Raw genomic sequence first — 19,337 nt, forward strand, 5'->3', positions numbered from 1 at the left:
GACTTTGCCTTTCATCTTTTCAGGGTCAGTAAGATAAACACCAGTCAGACACTGGACCTGCCCCTTTCCCAGACATTGCTGGCTTTGTGCCAAAATTTGAAACTATTGGGTTGGTGCATAATTATTGCGGCTTTTTTCAACAAATTTTATTCAGCTGAAACAATAACAATACTTAACAAAAACATCTTTAAATGACAGTCTGACTGTCTGCCAAGCAAATTAGGGAAGCAGTAATTGAAGTAGATGATGAATATGCTCCAGAATAATCATTTAAAGATGTTTTTGTTACATGTTGTTTTTGTTGAAAAAAAGCCACAATAAATATGCACAAACCCAATATTAACAACATTATTATATAATAAAGTTCTGTCCTAGTTTTAATCCTCATTTTTTTGTTCACACAAAATTAAAAACTATTTTTAGTCACAAGAAGACAGACTTTTTTTTTATTATGTACTCTAGTCATACTTGTTGCATATTTGAAAGACTAGCTTATTAATCTTATTTTATTTTTTTATCTCAGTTAAAAAAGGCAACCCCCTCCCCTCTAAAAAAAAAAAGCAAAAGACCATCATGGGACATAATGTGAACCATTGCTAGCAAATTATATGACAAGTTAGATAGCATTTTACAACAACAATTGCCATTGTCATCATTGTTAATATACTCATAAGCTGTAAATTTTCGACATTCCATTTTCCCCCCATTTTTATGGGTCAGTCAAGTTTGGACAATAAGACTTCTTCCTCTGAAATAAATGTCTTTTTTGTTTGTTAACACTTTTTTTATCTCTACTCAAGTATTTGAAATATATTCTCACCTTTCACTCTCATCATACACCAATGCCACTTCTGTTTTCTCAAACTTCCTTTATCCTCAACAGTCCATCCCTTTTTTGCTTTATTATATACCGAAGAGTTATTAAATAATAAACTTAATGTTTCATATGTACGGGGTGCGTGTGGTGTAGGATATACAACCACCCCACATTGTTTATAAAGTTATTTTAATTTATCTTGGTGCCCTATTTTTTCCTCTTTTCTGTACACCATCTCCTTGATGTTCTTTCCAACCATTCCAACATCATTTAGAAATTACTCTGCACATTCACAAAGTCAGTTTATCTTATTAGTCGGCCCCCAAGCTTTTCACTCACTGTCCATAGCCTCAAAGCCAGAAATTCTGGTGTGTTTATAAAATCACTCTCTACACGTGTACTGAGAAGTATTCCTGTTACAGTTTTATTGAGTTACTGGTGATTTATATGTGTACTATCTTTTTTGTTTTCAGTGTGTTTTAAACCCAATTTCAAATATCTTGTGTTTCTTTGTGGACGTTCTGTTCTCTGTGTACACTAGATTGTGTCGGCACATTTTATTAATGGTCATACGCACACAGAAAGAGCTGATAGGTTCACTGAAGTTTTAATTTGAAATTATTTGAATAATAATAATAATAATAATAATAATCCTTTCTACTAAAGGCACAAAGCCTGAAATTTTGTAGGAGGGGACTAGCCAATTACATCGACCCCAGTGTTTCACTGATACTTTAATTTATCAACCCCAAAAGGATGAAAGGCAAAGTCGACCTCGACAGAATTTGAGCTCAGATCATAAAGACATGAAATGCTGCTAAGCATTTTGCCCGGTATGCTAACGATTCTGCCAACTTGCTGCCTTAATAATAATAATAAGAAGAAGAAGAATGTTTAAAATTTTGGCACAAGACCAGCAGTTTTTACAGATTGAATAGTCAGTTACATTGACCCTTGTGCTCAGCTGGTATTTATTTTATCAACCCCTAAAAGATGAAAGGTAGTCAACCTCAGCAGAGTTTGAACTCAGAATGTAAAACTGAAACAAATACCACTAAACATTTTTGTCTGACATACTAACATTTATTTCTTTACTGCCCACAAGGGGCTACACACAGAGGGGACAAACAAGGACAAACGGATTAAGTCGATTATATCGACCCCAGTGCGTAACTGGTACTTATTTATCGACCCCAAAAGGATGAAAGGCAAAGTCGACCTCAGCGGAATTTGAACTCAGAATGTAGCAGCTGACGAAATACCGCTAAGCATTTCACCCGGCATGCTAGCGTTTCTGCCAGCTCACCACCTTAATAATAATAATCCTGGGGTTGATGTAATCAATTAGGGAGTCCTAAACAATTACATCGACCCCTAGTGTTCAACTGGTACTCGTTTCAGTGGTCCTGAAAGGATGAAAAGCAGTGTCAACCTCAGTGGAATTTGAACTAAGCATTTTGTCTGATGCGCCAATGATTTTAACAATAACAAGATTTCTAATAAAGGTAAAAAGGACAGTAATTTTGTGGGTTGGAATTTGTCAGTACCGACAGCTTTGCTCTGTCCTAGTATTTGACTGTGAGTTTTTATCATGTCCTCAAGGATGACAGCTGACCTCATTGAAATATGAAGTTAAACTGTAAAGAGCCTGAAGAAATACTCAAACACTAACAATTCTGCCAATCCATCACCTTTGTAGGCTCTCATGGTTTCCGATCTTAACTGGTCAGACGTGTTATCATGTACATGCTTTGTCTTGGTTTAAAAGATGGACTACAAAAAATATTCTGCTCAACACCACAGACTTGCTTGTCAGTTGCTTGACCTTAAACAGTTGAGCATGTCCCTTAGTGGCTGACTAGCAGGAATAGTGGGGGAGTGTCATAGCTATATGTTGAGAGGAATTCTTTAGGGGTTTGAATAATTCACATCTGGAAATATGGGTATTTTGTTCATCAGCCTTATTCAGGGACCTCTTGAGTGGGGATACTTGAACTGGAGAAAATTCTAATTGGGTCCCAACTGTAAGGTCATGCACTGTTTATCTTGATATGAAAACACCATGTTGTACACATGGTGTTGTGATGCATGTGCTTGGTGTACCCTTATCAGATGGCTAATCACGAGGGGTATATTTATGTCCTAGTGTCACTTTCAAGGCATGCACTGCTCTTTTATTCAATAGTAATAACAACAATAATAATAATAGCTTCTGATTTAGGTACAAGGCCAGCAAGTTTGAGGAGGAGGTGTCAGGTGATTTTAGCAACTCCAGTGCTTGATTGATACTATATTTTATTGACCTGGGAGGGATGGAAAGCAATGCTGACCTCAGCAGGATTTGAACTCAGAACGTAAAGGTCTGGAAGAAATATTGCATGGAACTTGGTGTGATTCTCTGATGATTCTGCAAACTTGCCACTTTGTATAATAACGGTGATAATAATGATTTCAAATTCTGACACAAGGGCAGCAATTTCAGGGAAGTGGGGGGAAAGTCTATTGATCCTAGTACACAACTGGTATTTATTTTATCAACCCTGAAAGGATGAATGGTAAAGTTGACCTTGGCAGAATTTGAACTCAGAATATAATGTAATATTAACAACAACAATAATAATGATGATGAAAATATTCTCAAGTGTATACTTCTGATGATCTATGAGAAAATTTAACATAACTCAAGCAGATCAGTTCCAAGCTGCCATTAAATATGAAATAAGTAAAAACTGATGTTGTTTAATTAGCTTATAGTACATTGTAATTACAATGTACCGGATGTCTACATTCCCAATCATCGCTTGATTTGCAAGAACTAGTAACCAATGGCACATAGATTATACCCTTGCTGCCACTTTAAAATAAGGAAGGCTACATTCAGTACTGTCTGAAATCTATAAAATAAATTTTAAAAAACCAACCATGGGGTGGTCACATCTGAAATACATTTGATCATAAGTCTGCTAGATTGGAGTTGACCTTGAGCTGAACAAGAACAATTTAGGAGAGTTTCTAGTTGAAAATATGAAACATAATTTCATCATGTCATATTATGTGCTGAAAATAAATAAAGATATATATATATATATATATAATATATATATATATATATATATATATATTGGCTCTGTGGTAAGAAGCTTGCTTCCCAAACACATGGTTCTGAGTTTGGTCCCACTGCGTGGCACCTTGGGTAAGTGTCTTCTACTATAGCCAAGGGCCAACCAAAGCCTTGTGAGTGGATTTGGTAAACGGAAACTGAAAGAAGCCTGTCGTATATATGTATGGATGTTTGTGTGTCAGTGTTTGTCCCCCCAACCATCGCTTGACAACCGATGTCGGTGTGTTTATGTCATTTGACTGTAACTATGCTGGAGCACTGCCTTTCATTGAGCAAATCGACCCCAGGACTTACTCTTTGTAAGCCTAGTACTTATTCTATCTGTCTCTTTTGTCGAACCGCTAAGTTACGGGGACGTAAACACACCAGCATCGGTTGTCAAGCGATGTTGGGGAGACAGACACACAAATATATACACACACATATACATATATACGACGGGCTTCTTTCAGTTTCCATCTACCAAATCCACTCACAAGGTTTTGGTCAGCCCGAGGCTATAGTAGAAGACACTTGCCCAAGGTGCCATGCAGTGGGACTGAACCCGGAACTATGTGGTTGGTAAGCAAGCTACTTACCACACAGCCACCCCTATGCCTACATCAATAATAAAGTACTAACGTTTTGATTGTTTGTCCAGTATCCTTGGTGTTTGGGTCACAGCTTTATGACACCCTCAAAAATATATACTAAAAATAGTGTCAGTGTAATATAGTTTAACAAAAGTCTGCTCTAAAATGTGTTTTGAATGCTTTTTAAAACCAGGCGATAGTTGCGGTGCTGCAGATATGGCTGTATGCTTTTAAAAGTTTTCTTTGTAACTGCATTGCTCTGAGTTCAATTCCACTGCGTAGCACTTTAGACAAATATCTTCTGCAATGGCCTCAGGTTGACCAAAGCCTTGTGAATTAAATTTCGTTGAGGGAAACTGTGTGTAAACCTGTTAAAGAGGGTCCATTCTTGTTTTTGTATTGGTCAACTTAATCAGTTTACCACCTAACCTTTGGCCACCTCTGGGACAGTCCACTGTTATAAGCTCCATGTTACATCTTCAGTCTTTGTATAACTTACTCCCTTCCTCTCACTAAATCTCAGTGCTTCTGACAAAAAGGTTATTCACGTGTTCTACCCTTACTCCTCTGGCTAAAGCCATAGCAGTAAATATTTTATTATCGAATATATTCCAGCTTGTTTCTTACATGATTAGTTAATAGTTTCAAATATTGGTAGTTTACGTGTCTGTCTGTCTGTCTATTGTTTGTGGTCACAGGTTTGTTGTCACTTAGCCATAATTTTTTCCCCCCTGACTGTATTCAGTTGTTTGTTTTTTGCGGCAAAATACACCACTTAGTTTCACTGGCCTTAGTTACTCTCACTTCTGTTTCCTTCACTTTTATTTACTTTTTGTGTTTTTTTTGTCTTTTGTTTTAAATTATTCTAAAATCAGTGCAGAATTTGAGTCAGATTATTTATCTATCATTCATACTTATTGTGTTCATAATTTTGTAATTTAGATAATTAACTATACTTCTTCAACCATTAAAAAAAAAAAAAAATGCTTCCTGAAATTTTAGTGTCGAGTCCAGACAGATTTCATTCCCAATCTCTCTTTGGTTGATGCTAAATAATTTTATTGATTTTTAGTATATTTGTAGTACTTTTTCTATTTTCTACTTAAAAAAACTCTTTTTTGATTCTCAAATTTTACTATTATCAGATGAAATTGTAAAAGAGTGATATTTTAATATATATATATGTATATATATATAAGATTAAATAAGGGTAGAAATTAATATCAATCAATTAAAACCAGTGGCTTAGCATATTTAAAAATCCAAAGATTAAAAATTGTTTTACATACAAAATTTAGAGGACTGACCACAAAAAAGTGGACAGCCTATATGCTAAACATAGACATCAAATCTTCATTACCACGAAGAATGTGTTCTCAAGAAAAATCTCAGCACAAAACCAAAATGTAAAAATAAGCAAGACAAATGAAAATATATGAAATAAAAAAACGATTGATTTTTATTCTTCGTGGTAATGAAGATTTGATGTCTGTTTAGCATATAGGCTGTCCACTTTTTTGTGGTCAGTCCTCTAAATTTTGTGTGTGTGTGTATATATATATATATAGTCTGTGTTGCTTGAGACTTCTGGGACTTTATTTCACCTGGTAGCTTATTAAACTAATTCATCTGAAAAAGATACCAAGCAAAATTTAAAGTACCAACCAACATAGATTATAATAGATTTGACTTTACTCTCAGTATTGATTCCCTCAATTGGTAAATATTTCATTATTATTTTGAAATTTGCTTTAAAATTTAGCATATCTATCTATCTATCTATCTATCTATCTATCTATCTATCTATTTAGCATATCTATCTATCTATCTATCTATCTATCTATCTATCTATCTATCTATCTATCTATCTATCTATCTATCGATCTATCTATCGATCTATCTATCTATCTGTCTTTCTTTATAATATAAATAGCTATGTAGCTCCTCTGCAGCAAGAAATCCATTCTGCTCTGCTCCCTTACTCTCACACTTTAAATCTTCATCCCATAGTTACCTTCTCTCTTTACTCTAGCCCCACTCAATCAAAGGGGATCTTAGTCTTGCCAACTATGTGGCAACTTTACTAGTGTTGGCTCCATGGTAAAAGTACCCAGCACATGCTGTAAAATTGATTGGCTTTAGGAAGAACACCCAACCACAGAAACCATTCCAAAGAAAGCATTGGGGTTTGATGCTGTGTTTGGATCTGAAAAATACTGCTAAACTGTCCAACCAATGGAACATGGACAGTGTGTGTGTATCAAGTAATTTAATATCCCATGGAAATTTTTCTTCTCTTTATTGGTTAGTTTTCAAAATTTAAGAAAATATTTCATTCTTCTTGAAAACATGTCCCTATTAGGGTTATGAGGTTATTGTTAATAGAAAGGGTAACAACACACTTGGTCTGGCTTTTTGTTTTAAATTCATTTTCTTAACCGTTGTAGATTACAAAGATTATCTTAATAATTTTTAGGTCTACAGCAATTAATTGAAGTGACTTGGAATCAATTAGATTTGTCTCTTGATTGGTTTGTTTGTTTTCTGCTTGACGCTGGAGCATTCTGTTACTAGTATTTCATACCAAACTTCAATCCATACTACCATTTCCTAGTGTTCTTGTGAAAAATATTGAAAGTCCAGTTTTAATTTTTATTGTATGGATTTCTTTTCTGCTTTTTATTAATCACCTCCACATCATTGTAGTGTTTTGCTAGTGTTCTTTTCTACCTGGTTAACACCTAACACTTTTTATAATAACAGCTGCTCCAATTATAATTTCACTGTTCTAACAACTAATAATTCATCTACTACATTACAGATATTTAAAATATTAAATTTTGTCTTTCACTACTGAGAAATAATAATGAAAAGAAGACAATGCTATTTTTTACATGGTCTCACCATCTTAAAAGGAAAAAGTGAAGGACACATAAAATAATTTAATACTAGCTACCAGTATAGTGAAGGCACATGGCTCAGTGGTTAGAATGTCGGGCTCACCATCATAAGGTAGTGAGTTCAATTCCTGGACCAGGCTGTGTGTTGTGTTCTTGAGCAAGACACTTTATTTCACATTGCTCCAGTTCACTCAGCTGTAGAAATGAGTTGTGACGTCACTGGTACCAAGCTGTATTGGCCCCTTTGCCTCTCCCTTGGATAACATCGGTGGTGTGGAGAGGGGAGGTTGGTGTGCATGGACAACCACTGGTCTTCTTTAAACAATCTTGCCCAAACTTGTGCCTCCGAAGGGAACTTTCTAGGTGCAATCCCATGGTCATTCATGACCAAAGAGGGTCTTTACCCTTTTACTAGCTACCCCTAAAAAGACAAGATTATCAAGGCTGGAATGATCATAAACCTGCTTAATCAGAGCTGAACTGGGGCTAAAAATAATTACTCCCTTACAATTTATTGAACATTTTTTTAATTAATGTCATACCAATCTAGTAAAATAGAATTAATGAAATTGGTAAATTAAATTGAAGGATTAGTTTTTTAAATGATTAAGTAACTGGTGATGGTTTGCAATATTTGTTAAGTTCAATTGCCATTAGTAATATAGAGTCTAATATTTTGGGCCTCCAATGGAGAGTGAAGAAGAGGGAGAGAGGAGTGTTGTCACTTTGGCCTTTGGCAAGTAGCTGGAACAGTTTCTTAAAGCAATTTTTATCAAAGTAGAAAACCATCAAAGGAAAGAATTTGATTCTTAAGCAATCTGTCTCAAAACTGCACTGACTTTCATTGAGGACTCATTCTTTGTGGAGTGACATACATTCTGTTTTTCACTTCAGGAATACCATCCGGATCAAATTGAGTGAGTCTTTCGTGGAAATTCTAGTGTGAAGTCTTGTACAAACTCTCATTTCACTAACTGCCTGGTGCTGCCTATGAAACTATGAGCTGAACAGTTTGCTTGGAGATATTGGTATAAATTTGATGAAAGAAAACAGAAAACCTTGCTTAATTACCCAGCTGTTGTTATCATGTAGATCTTTTTGTCTTTGTATCATAGTTAAAAGAATCTTTATAATTATATCTCAAGAATGTATAAGTTTCTAAAGTTTTCTCTGTATTAAGAAGGCTGTACAAATTGTTTTAGCTTTATGGTATGTGATCATTATATAATTGTTATAGCTTTTATGTTCTCTGGAAATCTCATGTTAGTTTTTTTTATTTTTTAATCGAATTTCAATTTATAAAAAAATTTATTTAAATTAGAAAATCAGTAAAATGTAATGGTGATTTAAAAAAAAAAATCCTGTAATGTTATATAGAAACCATGCTAGTTATCTTTGTTATTTTTTCATACTTTTTTGCTATTTAAAAGGAAAAGGTTTAAGGAATTATATGAAATTATGTATCATCTTAAATTCCACAACCATATATTTTTATAAACTTGTCTTTTTTTTCTTTTTTTTTTTTCAAGTTAATCATAAGTTTTAATGTAATAGATAGAAAACGAAGTTATGTATATATTTTACGGAGCCTGCATAATAAGTCCTGCAAGGAAAGCGCTACCAATATTTACAACCAAAGTTTAGTATCTTAGAAGAACGTATATCAGCCATCAAAGTTCCAACTCCAAGACCTTTCTTTGTTCACTGATATGTGAACCTTCGTTCTTAGTTATTCTGAACAAACTTGGTCTTGTTCAAAAGTTCATCATCATTTATTCCATTTAATTTCCATGCATGTTGAGTAGGCATATGCCCATATTAGGCGTTATATGAACTTGAGGATTGTTATGATTGTGGAAATCAACATTTTGTTATTGTTGTTGTTATGTTTTATGAGGAATTTTATTTATTTTTCAAGATGAGTCAAGTTTTAGATTAATCTGGATCTGATTAGTCTCACTTCTGTTTATAGTTGTTCATATATTATTTATTGGTAAGGAAGATGTGTTGATAAAATCAATAGGGTGACATACAAAGCTACTTTGTAGTGTTTAATATGTCGTTATGTTATGAATTTAAGCCTTCCCTATCGGGGTCAACTTCGCCTTTCATCCATCCAGGGTTGATAAAATACAGTATCAGGCAAGAACTGGGTTGATGTAAGCAACTATACTCTATGTCTGGCTTTGTGCCTATGCTAGAAACCAATATCATATTTATTGCTAAATTGCTCGTTAAAGTCAATTTGTGTGTGTATGTATGTATATATGATGCATGTTTATGTTCTTTCAACAAACAAGTGCCTTTGTATTACATTTATAAAAAGTTTTATAGATGTATTTATAAATAATTCGATTTTTTTACAAAAGAGATGGAGTAGATTTTTTTCTATAAATTTACCTTTTTTCGACTGTAAACTTAGCATTCCCGTGTTAACATTTTGTTTCAAGTTAGCACGCCAGGTGAAATGCTTAGCGGTATTTCGTCTGTCTTTACATTCTGAGTTCAAATTCCACCGAGGTCGACTTTGCCTCTCATCCTTTCAGGGTCGATAAATTAAGTACCAGTTGCATACTGGGGTCGATCTAATCGACCGGACCTTGAGCCTAGAGTAGAAAAGAATATTTTGTTGCAATGAATCGTACATGATAGTAGTTTACTAAGTTTCACTAATTATTATTTTAACCTTTTGCAAATGGACAAGTTATAAATGGAAATTTTAATATATTATTTACAATTGTTGGATAGGTGTCCTCATCTTGTTTACTCTTACCGCAACATTTCAGCTGATGTACTCTCCAGCCTTCATCAGGTGTTCTGGTGGAATTTCGAACCCAACCCTTTATTTCACTAATGGGGCACTCTGTTCTCATTCCTAAGGTATTTTTTTCTACTGATATTATTTCCCAAGTCTCTGCCTGAGTTCAATCCCAGGCAGGGACTTGGGAAATAATATCAACAGAAAACATCAACAAAAAAATACCTTAGGAATGAGAACAGATTATCCCATTAGTCAAATAAAGGGTTAGGTTTGAAATTCCACCAGAACACCTGATGAAAGCTGGAGAGTACACCAGCTGAAACGTTGTGATAACAACAAACAAGGTGAGGACACCTGTCTGTCCATTGTAAATAATGTACATAATTCCCCATCTCAAAAATATTGATTAGACAATCTTAACATATTTTTGTTACTTAATAGTTTTAATTACACAATCAAAATTTCTTTCAAACACATTGATCTTTAAATATGGCCGGTTTAACTTTTGTATGTCAGTGTTTTTCAGTTTTTTTGGGGTTTTTTTCTTGACTGGTTCGCTTTTGAAATTGTAGCATTGTCTTTCAAATGATAATACAATGTTTTTGAGGGAAAATCACATCTTTAGGTTTGATGGTGGTAAAGAGAATGTGTCAATGTGATCAACTATCCCGCTCTTCCAAAATTTCAGGCCTTGTGCCTACAGCAGAAAGGATTGTTATCGTTAGCACCTTCGTTAGAATACTTAGCAGCATTTCTTCTGGGTCTTTGCATTCCGAATTTAATCTTTCCACTCGTGGAATTTAATAATTAGGGACCAAAGGGGATTAGTGGCATACTACATTGTCAAGACAGTGCAATAAAATAAAGAAGTGGGGTGGGCATCAAGTCATTGTCAGAGGAGGAAAATATATACAGTGTACATTCTGATCAGAGAATGAATGGTTTTGTATAAAACATTAGATAGATCCTCTCCTTGCCACCGCTATCCTACCTAATTTTCAGTCTCAAATATTTTTATGACTTTTAAAATAATTCGGCCACCAGCAGAAACAGCCAGTACGGCTATAAACACAGTTGGATTTCCTTGGTACTAAACTCTTATGCTCACCCAAGCCACTCTAACCCAGGATGCTATAATACCCTTGATAGATAGCAATGAACAAATAAGTTCCCTGTCTAGAGATAGAGATTATTGCGCTATGGATTACAGCGGCCTACACTTAATTTACTTCACCATTATGTGTCTGTGAAAGAGAGAGTGTGTGTGTGTGTGATTGAGTGTGAGAAGGCAAGAGACAACTTCCAAACAAAGGAAGCTCATTTCCTCATACAACTTTCGTAGTATATTTGTTGAATGTAGTTTTAACCATGTTGTACTATTTATTGTATTTCCTTTGTTATTTGAAACTAACTGCAATAAAATCTCTTTAACATTGAAATATGACTAACATTTGTTTTTTAATCTTAAAATGAATTTTTAAAACTGCTTTTCTATTTATATACCATGTTTGTTTATGTATAATACACCCTCATATATAACATGCCCCTCTAATTTTGGTCTATGAATTCCCAGGAAAATATCTTATATACACTGACTTTTCTAAATTAGAAGTGTCAAATCAAATTTATAATTGCTTTCCAATATATTTGGAGAAAATTTGTACATGCTAAGCAAAAGCATCTTTAAAAGTGACTTGGGAACTTTGCTGGTTAAAAGCAACTTTTAACTTAACTGGCAAACATGTGATATTACTACAGTCAACCTTATATAGCAAACTATAAAAAGAATGTGTTATGTAAACCCGTCCATTTAAATATAACCAATGGTCCTCTGTCTAGAATGTACCACCTTAACCACGTTCAGTCATGCAGCCCAGCGTCCAGAGGGTGAGCTGATTTGTGATGTCCTCCTCCCACCTCCCACTTCCCAGCTGGCGCAAACGCACGGGCGGGCAGCTGAAGACCTGGGCAACGACAATAAAGGAGGACCTCTCCAAACTATCAGGTCCGCAGGTGGTCGGTCTGCGCAGATGGAACTGCGAATGGCTCGCTATCTCCAGTGACCTCACACAGGACTGTCAATCGTGGGCCGCCATGGTTCGTGATGCCGTCAGGACCAGAGAAAAAGCCAGCTCAACCCGCCCTGGGTGAACGCCGTCACAAGTACAAAGAAATGTCTAGAATGTCTATGGTAAGAAACGAACTATCACAAAGCACCATTCTGGGCCTACTTTTGGTTCTCATAATGTTGGCCTTGACAAAAAATATACAGTTAGCCACTCTCAGTGGATATACAGTCAAGATAGACAAAAATATCTGTGATCTCCAACAAAATCTAGACATCAGATACAACAGTAAATGACATATATTGTACAAGACAAAAAGAGAAAAAATGTCAAAATTCTGAGCTACCAGGAACACCTCAGCACATTATATCTCTACTCTTTGGAACATTGATGGAAATAATGTGTTGTTATTTGTATGTGGAAGATTGTTCCAAACTTTGGCATGCAACAGAGAAAACAAAAACAAGAGAAACATGAAGAATGGAATGTACTGCCAGGTCCCAACACCCTTTCCCTCAAGCTATTATTTCAAGTACCTTTACAGCACTAGTTTGGTATTTTCAAGCCCTCAATTATATATATGTGCATCTGAAAAGTTTTACAAAATTTGACCAAAGTTTCTCATGATATTTTGAAATGTATCTCGGTGTACTTCTTCCTAGGTGCTTCTATTAATTTGCCTTACCACTAATCACAGTCTTTTGTCTCTCCACCACTCTGAAGCTTTGTCTCATCACCTCATGGTCCTTCATCTCATTATTTAGTGTAGCCTGTTACCTTGCCATCCACCAGTTCTGTTTTGTTATCCTCCGTGGTCCCTTGCCTTGCTACTCGCTGTGATCCTTCATTTCAACAGTCTTTTTACCTCCCTGGTCACTACTGTCATTTGTCTCACCATCTTCTATAGTCCTCCATTTCATCACAGAACATGCACACACAACAAAAAATAACTGGCTGACTCTTTTGTTGTGTATCCTCTTTCAGCATGAACTGGATACAGTTTAGCATGTCAACATCACCAGAAAAGAAAAACAGTAACTGGATAGAAACAAAAAAACATCCCTTCTGCCCTATATCATTTGTTATCCAGAATCACTGTCCTGCTTGGCAAATAGGTGTGGATGCAGCTTTCAAAGCCCATGTTTCCTTTGTACATTTCCCTTTATTTTTAACATAGCATCTATGATTGAATGCCCTTTCTATCACCAACCACTTCACAGCATGAACTAGATCCATTTTTATCATGCTACCAGTTCTATAGAGCTTGTCTGTCGCTCAGAGAGTTTCCTTTTCTCTATAATCAGTTCTTATTCAGAGTTGCTGCCTTCCTTTATGTTCAGTATTGATCATTATCAACATAGAATATGTATTTCAACATCTGTTCGACATAAACTGTGACACGTGTGCCCCTCGTTCTTTATGCTTTTGATATTGATTCATTTCAAGAATAGTTTGTGGCAGTTGAGTCACGGAAGCAAAATGCCAAGCGGTATTTAGGCTTGGGATTCAAAATCTCATCAGTGGTTTCAGGTTTGGTCCCACTGTGCAACACCTTGGGAAAGTGTCTTCTACTTAGAGAGCCAGGCCTTGTGAGCTAAACTTGGTAAATAGAAACCAAAAAGAAACCTTGTGGGTGTGTGTGTGTGTTATATAATTCTTTTAGACAGCAGTCTGGAAATATCTCGACTGCTGGTTTTCAGGCGTTTATGGTCTCTATCAGCACATAGGTATACAATTACGTGCTTTGACTGCAGAGTGTTTAGCTCTTATTTCTAGCAATGTAGGTGTTTACAACACCCTCAGTCATATTTACTGACGGCTATAGTACATATATTTATATATGTATATGTATGTCTATGTGTGTTCATGTATCTTTTGACATCGTGCATTAATTGTAGACAAATTGCACTGTCATACAAACAGGTATTTCTTTGCAGTCTTCTTTGTGAAAACTTATTCAGACTAAGGGAAATATTACCTCACTTGGAAATGAGTGAGTGTTGGCAGCAGGAAGAGCATCCAACTGTAATAAAATCTGAATCTTGTCTGACCCATGCAAGCATTGAAAAGTAAATGCTAAAACAATGAAGATATACATGGTTAGAAAAGATTTGGGTGGTCGGTCTGCGCAAATGGAACCACGAAAGGCTCGCTATCTCCAGTGACCTCGCACAGGACCGTCAAGCGTGGGTCGCCATGGTTTGTGATGCCATCAGGACCTGAGAAAAAGCCAGCTCAACCTGCCCTGGGTGAACACCAACACAAGTACAAGTAAGAGTTCAAATCCCACCTGCCTGGAGAAGGCAATGAGAAACAGCTCCAGTGTTCATTCCAAGTCTAGTCCTGGTACCCGAAGGTCCAGTAATCTGCTAAACAGCAGCAGGGAAGGGTACAGGCACTCCCAGGTTGTATAGAGAGTGCTGGAGAAGGTTCACATTTACAAGACCTGCCCAAAGATAGACCACCACTAGACATAGTAGTCACATGTTGACATAGATGCTCTTGGTCCTCCCATGTTTGATCCAGTAGAGCATTGAGAATGTGGTAACTGGAGGAGAAGAGGATTGCGCCAGCAGTTGGTTGGTGCCCATTTTGTAGCTCTGAAGCAACATGAAATGATGTGTCTTGCTCAAGAGCACAATGTAATACTTGGTCCTTAAAGCAAATCCTATAAGGAGCAGAGCACCAAAATATTGTATTACCTCTACACTGGAGACCCAATCTGAATACTTGCTACTGAGAAGTCTCTGTTAAACACCCAAGGACTATATAGGGTAGTGTTAAACTCACAAATGGATTAAGACTACTACCTACACACTGAAACAGGTTTCTGTGCCCCAAATACAAGAATGAAGTTTCTGTACAGTTTCCATCTACCCAATATTAGTCAGAAATATAGATAGATAGAGAGGGTGATTAATAAACTGTTGTCTAAATTATGCAAAATTGAAAATAACACTGACATCTCATTTTAGCAGAAATATTTACCAAAATTACATTTTAAAAATATCTTGAAATGCTAAACAGTAAATTTATTCAATAAAATCGCCATTGGCTTCAACCACAGCCTCCAGACGACTTTGGAATCTCCTGCAACTCTTCTGGACGGTCTCCTTGTTTAAGTTGGTGAATACTGCCATAATCCTTGCCTTCAGTTCTTCTTTGGTGTTACAAGGAGTTTTGTTGGTTTCTTGCTCTACTATGCCCCACACATAATAATCAAGGGTGTTGCGGTCTGGGGAGTTAGGTAACCAGATGTTAGGGGTGATATGATTACAGAAATTGTCTGACAACCACGGCTGAGTTCTCCTGCTCGTGTGATATGGTGCAGAGTCGTGTTGCCAAACATAGGGTCTTCCAGCAGCCACCCTCTTGACTCAGGGCAGCACTCCCTCCTCCAGGGACTTGATGGAGGCCTCCAAGTTGAGTCTGGAGGCATCACTTGTGATCACTCCAAACACAAGGATGTTGATTGGATGTTTGATTTTTATCACTTTTGGTACATGTCCTTAGACTGACACCCAAACACTCTGAACTGTTCATATTGGAACTCCCAGTGCAAACGCCGAGTAGTACAGCATGTTGTTTCCAAATTTCTAGCAGAGTGAAATGCATCATGGTGCTGTTTTTTCTCACAGACAGTGCCCAACTGACCCTACTACACTGTGGGGTTTGCAAAATCAAAGACAATGCGCACGTGCAAAATTAAAAATATAAAATGGCAACAATTTACCCATCACACCTTACACACACCCACACACACACAGGTGATATTGGAAAATTCCTGGCTTCGGCTAACAAAAAATACCAGAGGATCAGTTAATTATGATTTTCTTCAACATATACACCTCTCATATTTGCACACTTATTGCAGTGGTCCTTAAGTTTTTCGAAGCCCTGTAAAAGAACTTAGAAGGTTGGGCCTCCAATCAAGCCTTTCACAAAACCCTTAAAGCCAGGAATTTTTCAGCACCCCCTTGTGTATATGTGTGTGTGTGTGTGTATATATATATATATATTATATATATATATATATATATTCATACATCTGTCTTATCTGCACCTACATACATGTAACATCAGTATGTATATATTTTATCCATAACTAGATGCAGGTAATATCTGCCTTGGTGAATTCCTTCTGACCCATGTGAGCATAGACACTGAAGCAATGATGATGTATATGTCTGTGTGTGTGTGTAGAAAATTCTCTATTTTATCTACGAATCATCATCATCATCATCATCATTTAACGTCCGCTTTCCATGCTAGCATGGGTTGGACGGTTCAACTGGGGTCTGGGGAGCCCGAAGGCTGCACCAGGCCAGTCAGATCTGGCAGTGTTTCTACAGCTGGATGCCCTTCCTAACGCCAACCACTCCGAGAGTGTAGTACGTAACAATAATACATCTATCTATTTCATTTGCACCTACATGTAACATTGGTACACATATTGATCTTACCAATGCTTAAACAAAGGTTAAAGCAACCTGACTGTGCTGCTTTGTATTCCTGTATACGGTATGCACACACACACACATATACATACACACGTGCATGGACACATGCGTGCGTGCTCCCACCAATGTGTATATTTATGTATGAGGTGTTTTGTTAGTGTGCTTGCCACACTTCAATCGTATTGTCCCTTATTGATTTCTCGTCCATGGCAGTGTGCCAACTCCAAGAATCTCTCTGCAGCTGTTTCCTACCATTCAGTTTGATTAATGGCAAAGACATTGATCTCCCTCTTCACAACATCTTTAAAGCCAAATGCCAAGCTCAATGTCTGTGTAGCATGAATGCCAGCTCACCTTAATTTGTCCTGCGGTAATCCTCCATCTGACAGTTGTCAGACAGTATCACCCCCCACCCCCCACCAAAGATGATTGAACATGGCTTTAATCTTACTGCAATAATAGAAAAACGTATATTGAGAGCACATGTGGTCGCAAGTGGGTGCTCAGAGCACATGTGGTCGCAAGTGGATGCTCTTTAATAAACTCTTTGATGTCAGAGGCATTTCCTATGTAACGGGGAATTGGCAGCCTTTTTTTCCAGTTAATGCACCCACCCTTATCTAATGCAGGGTAACCATGTACCTCCTCTGTAGCAAGGTACCTGACATAAAGCCACCTCCGTCTCTCGACTACACCCTCTGCACATTCAATTAAAAGGGTTTTATTTTTTTTTCCTTTTCTTGCAACCTTTACTTGTTTGACAACCTTACTGGTGCCAGTGCCGCATAGAAGACAACCAGTAGACATAGTAAAGTGGTTGGTGTGAGGAAGGGCATCCAGCCATAGAAACCATGCCAAAACAGACATTGGAACTTGATGCAGTCCTGTGGCGGTGCCCCAGCATGGCCGCAGTCAAATGACTGAAACAAGTAAAAGAGTATATTTTTATGTCCTCAAAGGGTTTATGTTTTGTTTGTTTTTTTATCTCATTTCATTTTGAAATATGGGATAATAATGGAGTAAAATGTGGGGTAATAATGAAGTAGAATACAGGTAATAATGAAATTAAATGTGGGATAACAAGAAATGTAGGTTAAAAACATGAAGTGTTGGGCAATAATGAAGTAAAGTGTGGGGTTATAATGACAGGAATGCAAATCATCATCATCTAACATCCATTTTCCATGCTAGCATGGGTTGGATGGTTCGACCGGGGTCTGGGAAGCCAAGAGGCTGCACCAGGCTCCAGTCTGGTCTTGCAGTGTTTCTACAGCTGGATGCCTTCCTAATGCCAACCACTCCGTGAGTGTAGTGGGTGCTTTTTACGTGCCACCAGCACAGGAAAAGTAATTACTTAAATTCAGAGAACTAACGAGATATAATGTGGAGTAAATAACAAAGTAAAATGCCGAATAATAACAATAAGAAATGTGGAGCAATGATGAAGAGAAACCTGGAGTAATAATGAAGAAGCAACAAGAGTATTATTCCCAGAAGTTCCTCAGTGGAGAGTATTACTCTTACTACAATACTAACATAGTGAAGCTCCTTAAGGAGTACTCTTTTGTACAGAAATAAATGAGGCTGGACAATCTGATGCGAAGAGTGAGGGATAATTCAAATGGGGATGGGGATGGCCAGTGGTAAATAAGAAGGGTTCTGTATTAAGAATGAAGAGTGGATGTAAACAGAAGTGACTCAAGGGAATGGGAGTGATGACTGGCAGCTCAAGAAAGAATTTTCAGATACCGTTCTTCAGTGATTAGTTTGATGTTTTATAAGGCGGCGAGCTGGCAGAGTCGTTAGCACACCGGGCGAAATGCTTCATGGTATTTCACCCGTCGTTATGTTCTGAGTTCAAATTCCGCTGAGGTCGACTTTGCCTTTCATCCTTTCAGGGTCAATAAATTAAGTACCAGTTACACATTGGTGTCAATGTAATCGACTTAATCCGTTTGTCTGTCCTTATTTGTCCCTTCTATGTTTAGCCTCTTGTGGGTAATAAAGAAACAGATCAGTTTGATGTTTTACCACTTGCCAAACCGTTTCCTCGTGGTACTTTATTTAATTAAAATTTTGAAATTGTATATTTACGGAAGTAATTAGCAATTTCCAAAATTGTATAATGCTTTTTTATTCAGTTTCCAATTTCATATTTATAGCTTTTGCTTCTTTTGGTGGAGTGTTTTTTTTTTTCTACTTGCATTTTAGTAAATATTTATTTTCGTTCATTTTTGCTCAGGAATACTCACCAGAATTGCACAATATCACCAAAACAAAGAAGCCAACATTTGGTTCAAATGAAGGCATCACCATAACAGGTATCAAACACAACCGTGAAAGTTATGCTGCCAACTCAGACCATCCTCCGGCAGGATCCAATTACCAAAAGTAAGAATATCATGGTTTTTATTTGATTTTTCCTTTTCTTTTTTTTTTTGTATGTTTATTATTACTGTTTGATTTTTTTTTTTCTGCTTCATTGTTTTGAAGTCTTTTTTTTATTGTTGTTGTTGTTTTATACATCACAAATATTTATTTCAGGACCTCAACAACCTATCCATAATTGCATGTGTGTATGTATGCATAATACACACACACACACACAATATTTATATCACAGATACACACATTCACAGA

General features: G+C 36.7%; 1 protein-coding gene across 2 annotated transcripts in view; it reads left to right on the top strand.

The window, feature by feature from the left end:
* Nucleotides 1-19,337, top strand: part of LOC115217499 (protein kinase C and casein kinase substrate in neurons protein 1) — a 241,944-nt gene that overhangs the window by 190,701 nt on the left and 31,906 nt on the right. For both annotated transcript variants that reach the window (XM_036507078.1, XM_029787212.2), the window contains exon 9: nt 18,940-19,088. In XM_036507078.1, coding sequence (XP_036362971.1) covers nt 18,940-19,088 — 149 coding nt within the window. The remainder of the gene's footprint in view (nt 1-18,939; nt 19,089-19,337) is intronic.

This window comes from Octopus sinensis, linkage group LG11 (genome assembly GCF_006345805.1).
Source record: "Octopus sinensis linkage group LG11, ASM634580v1, whole genome shotgun sequence".
NCBI lineage: Eukaryota > Metazoa > Mollusca > Cephalopoda > Octopoda > Octopodidae > Octopus > Octopus sinensis.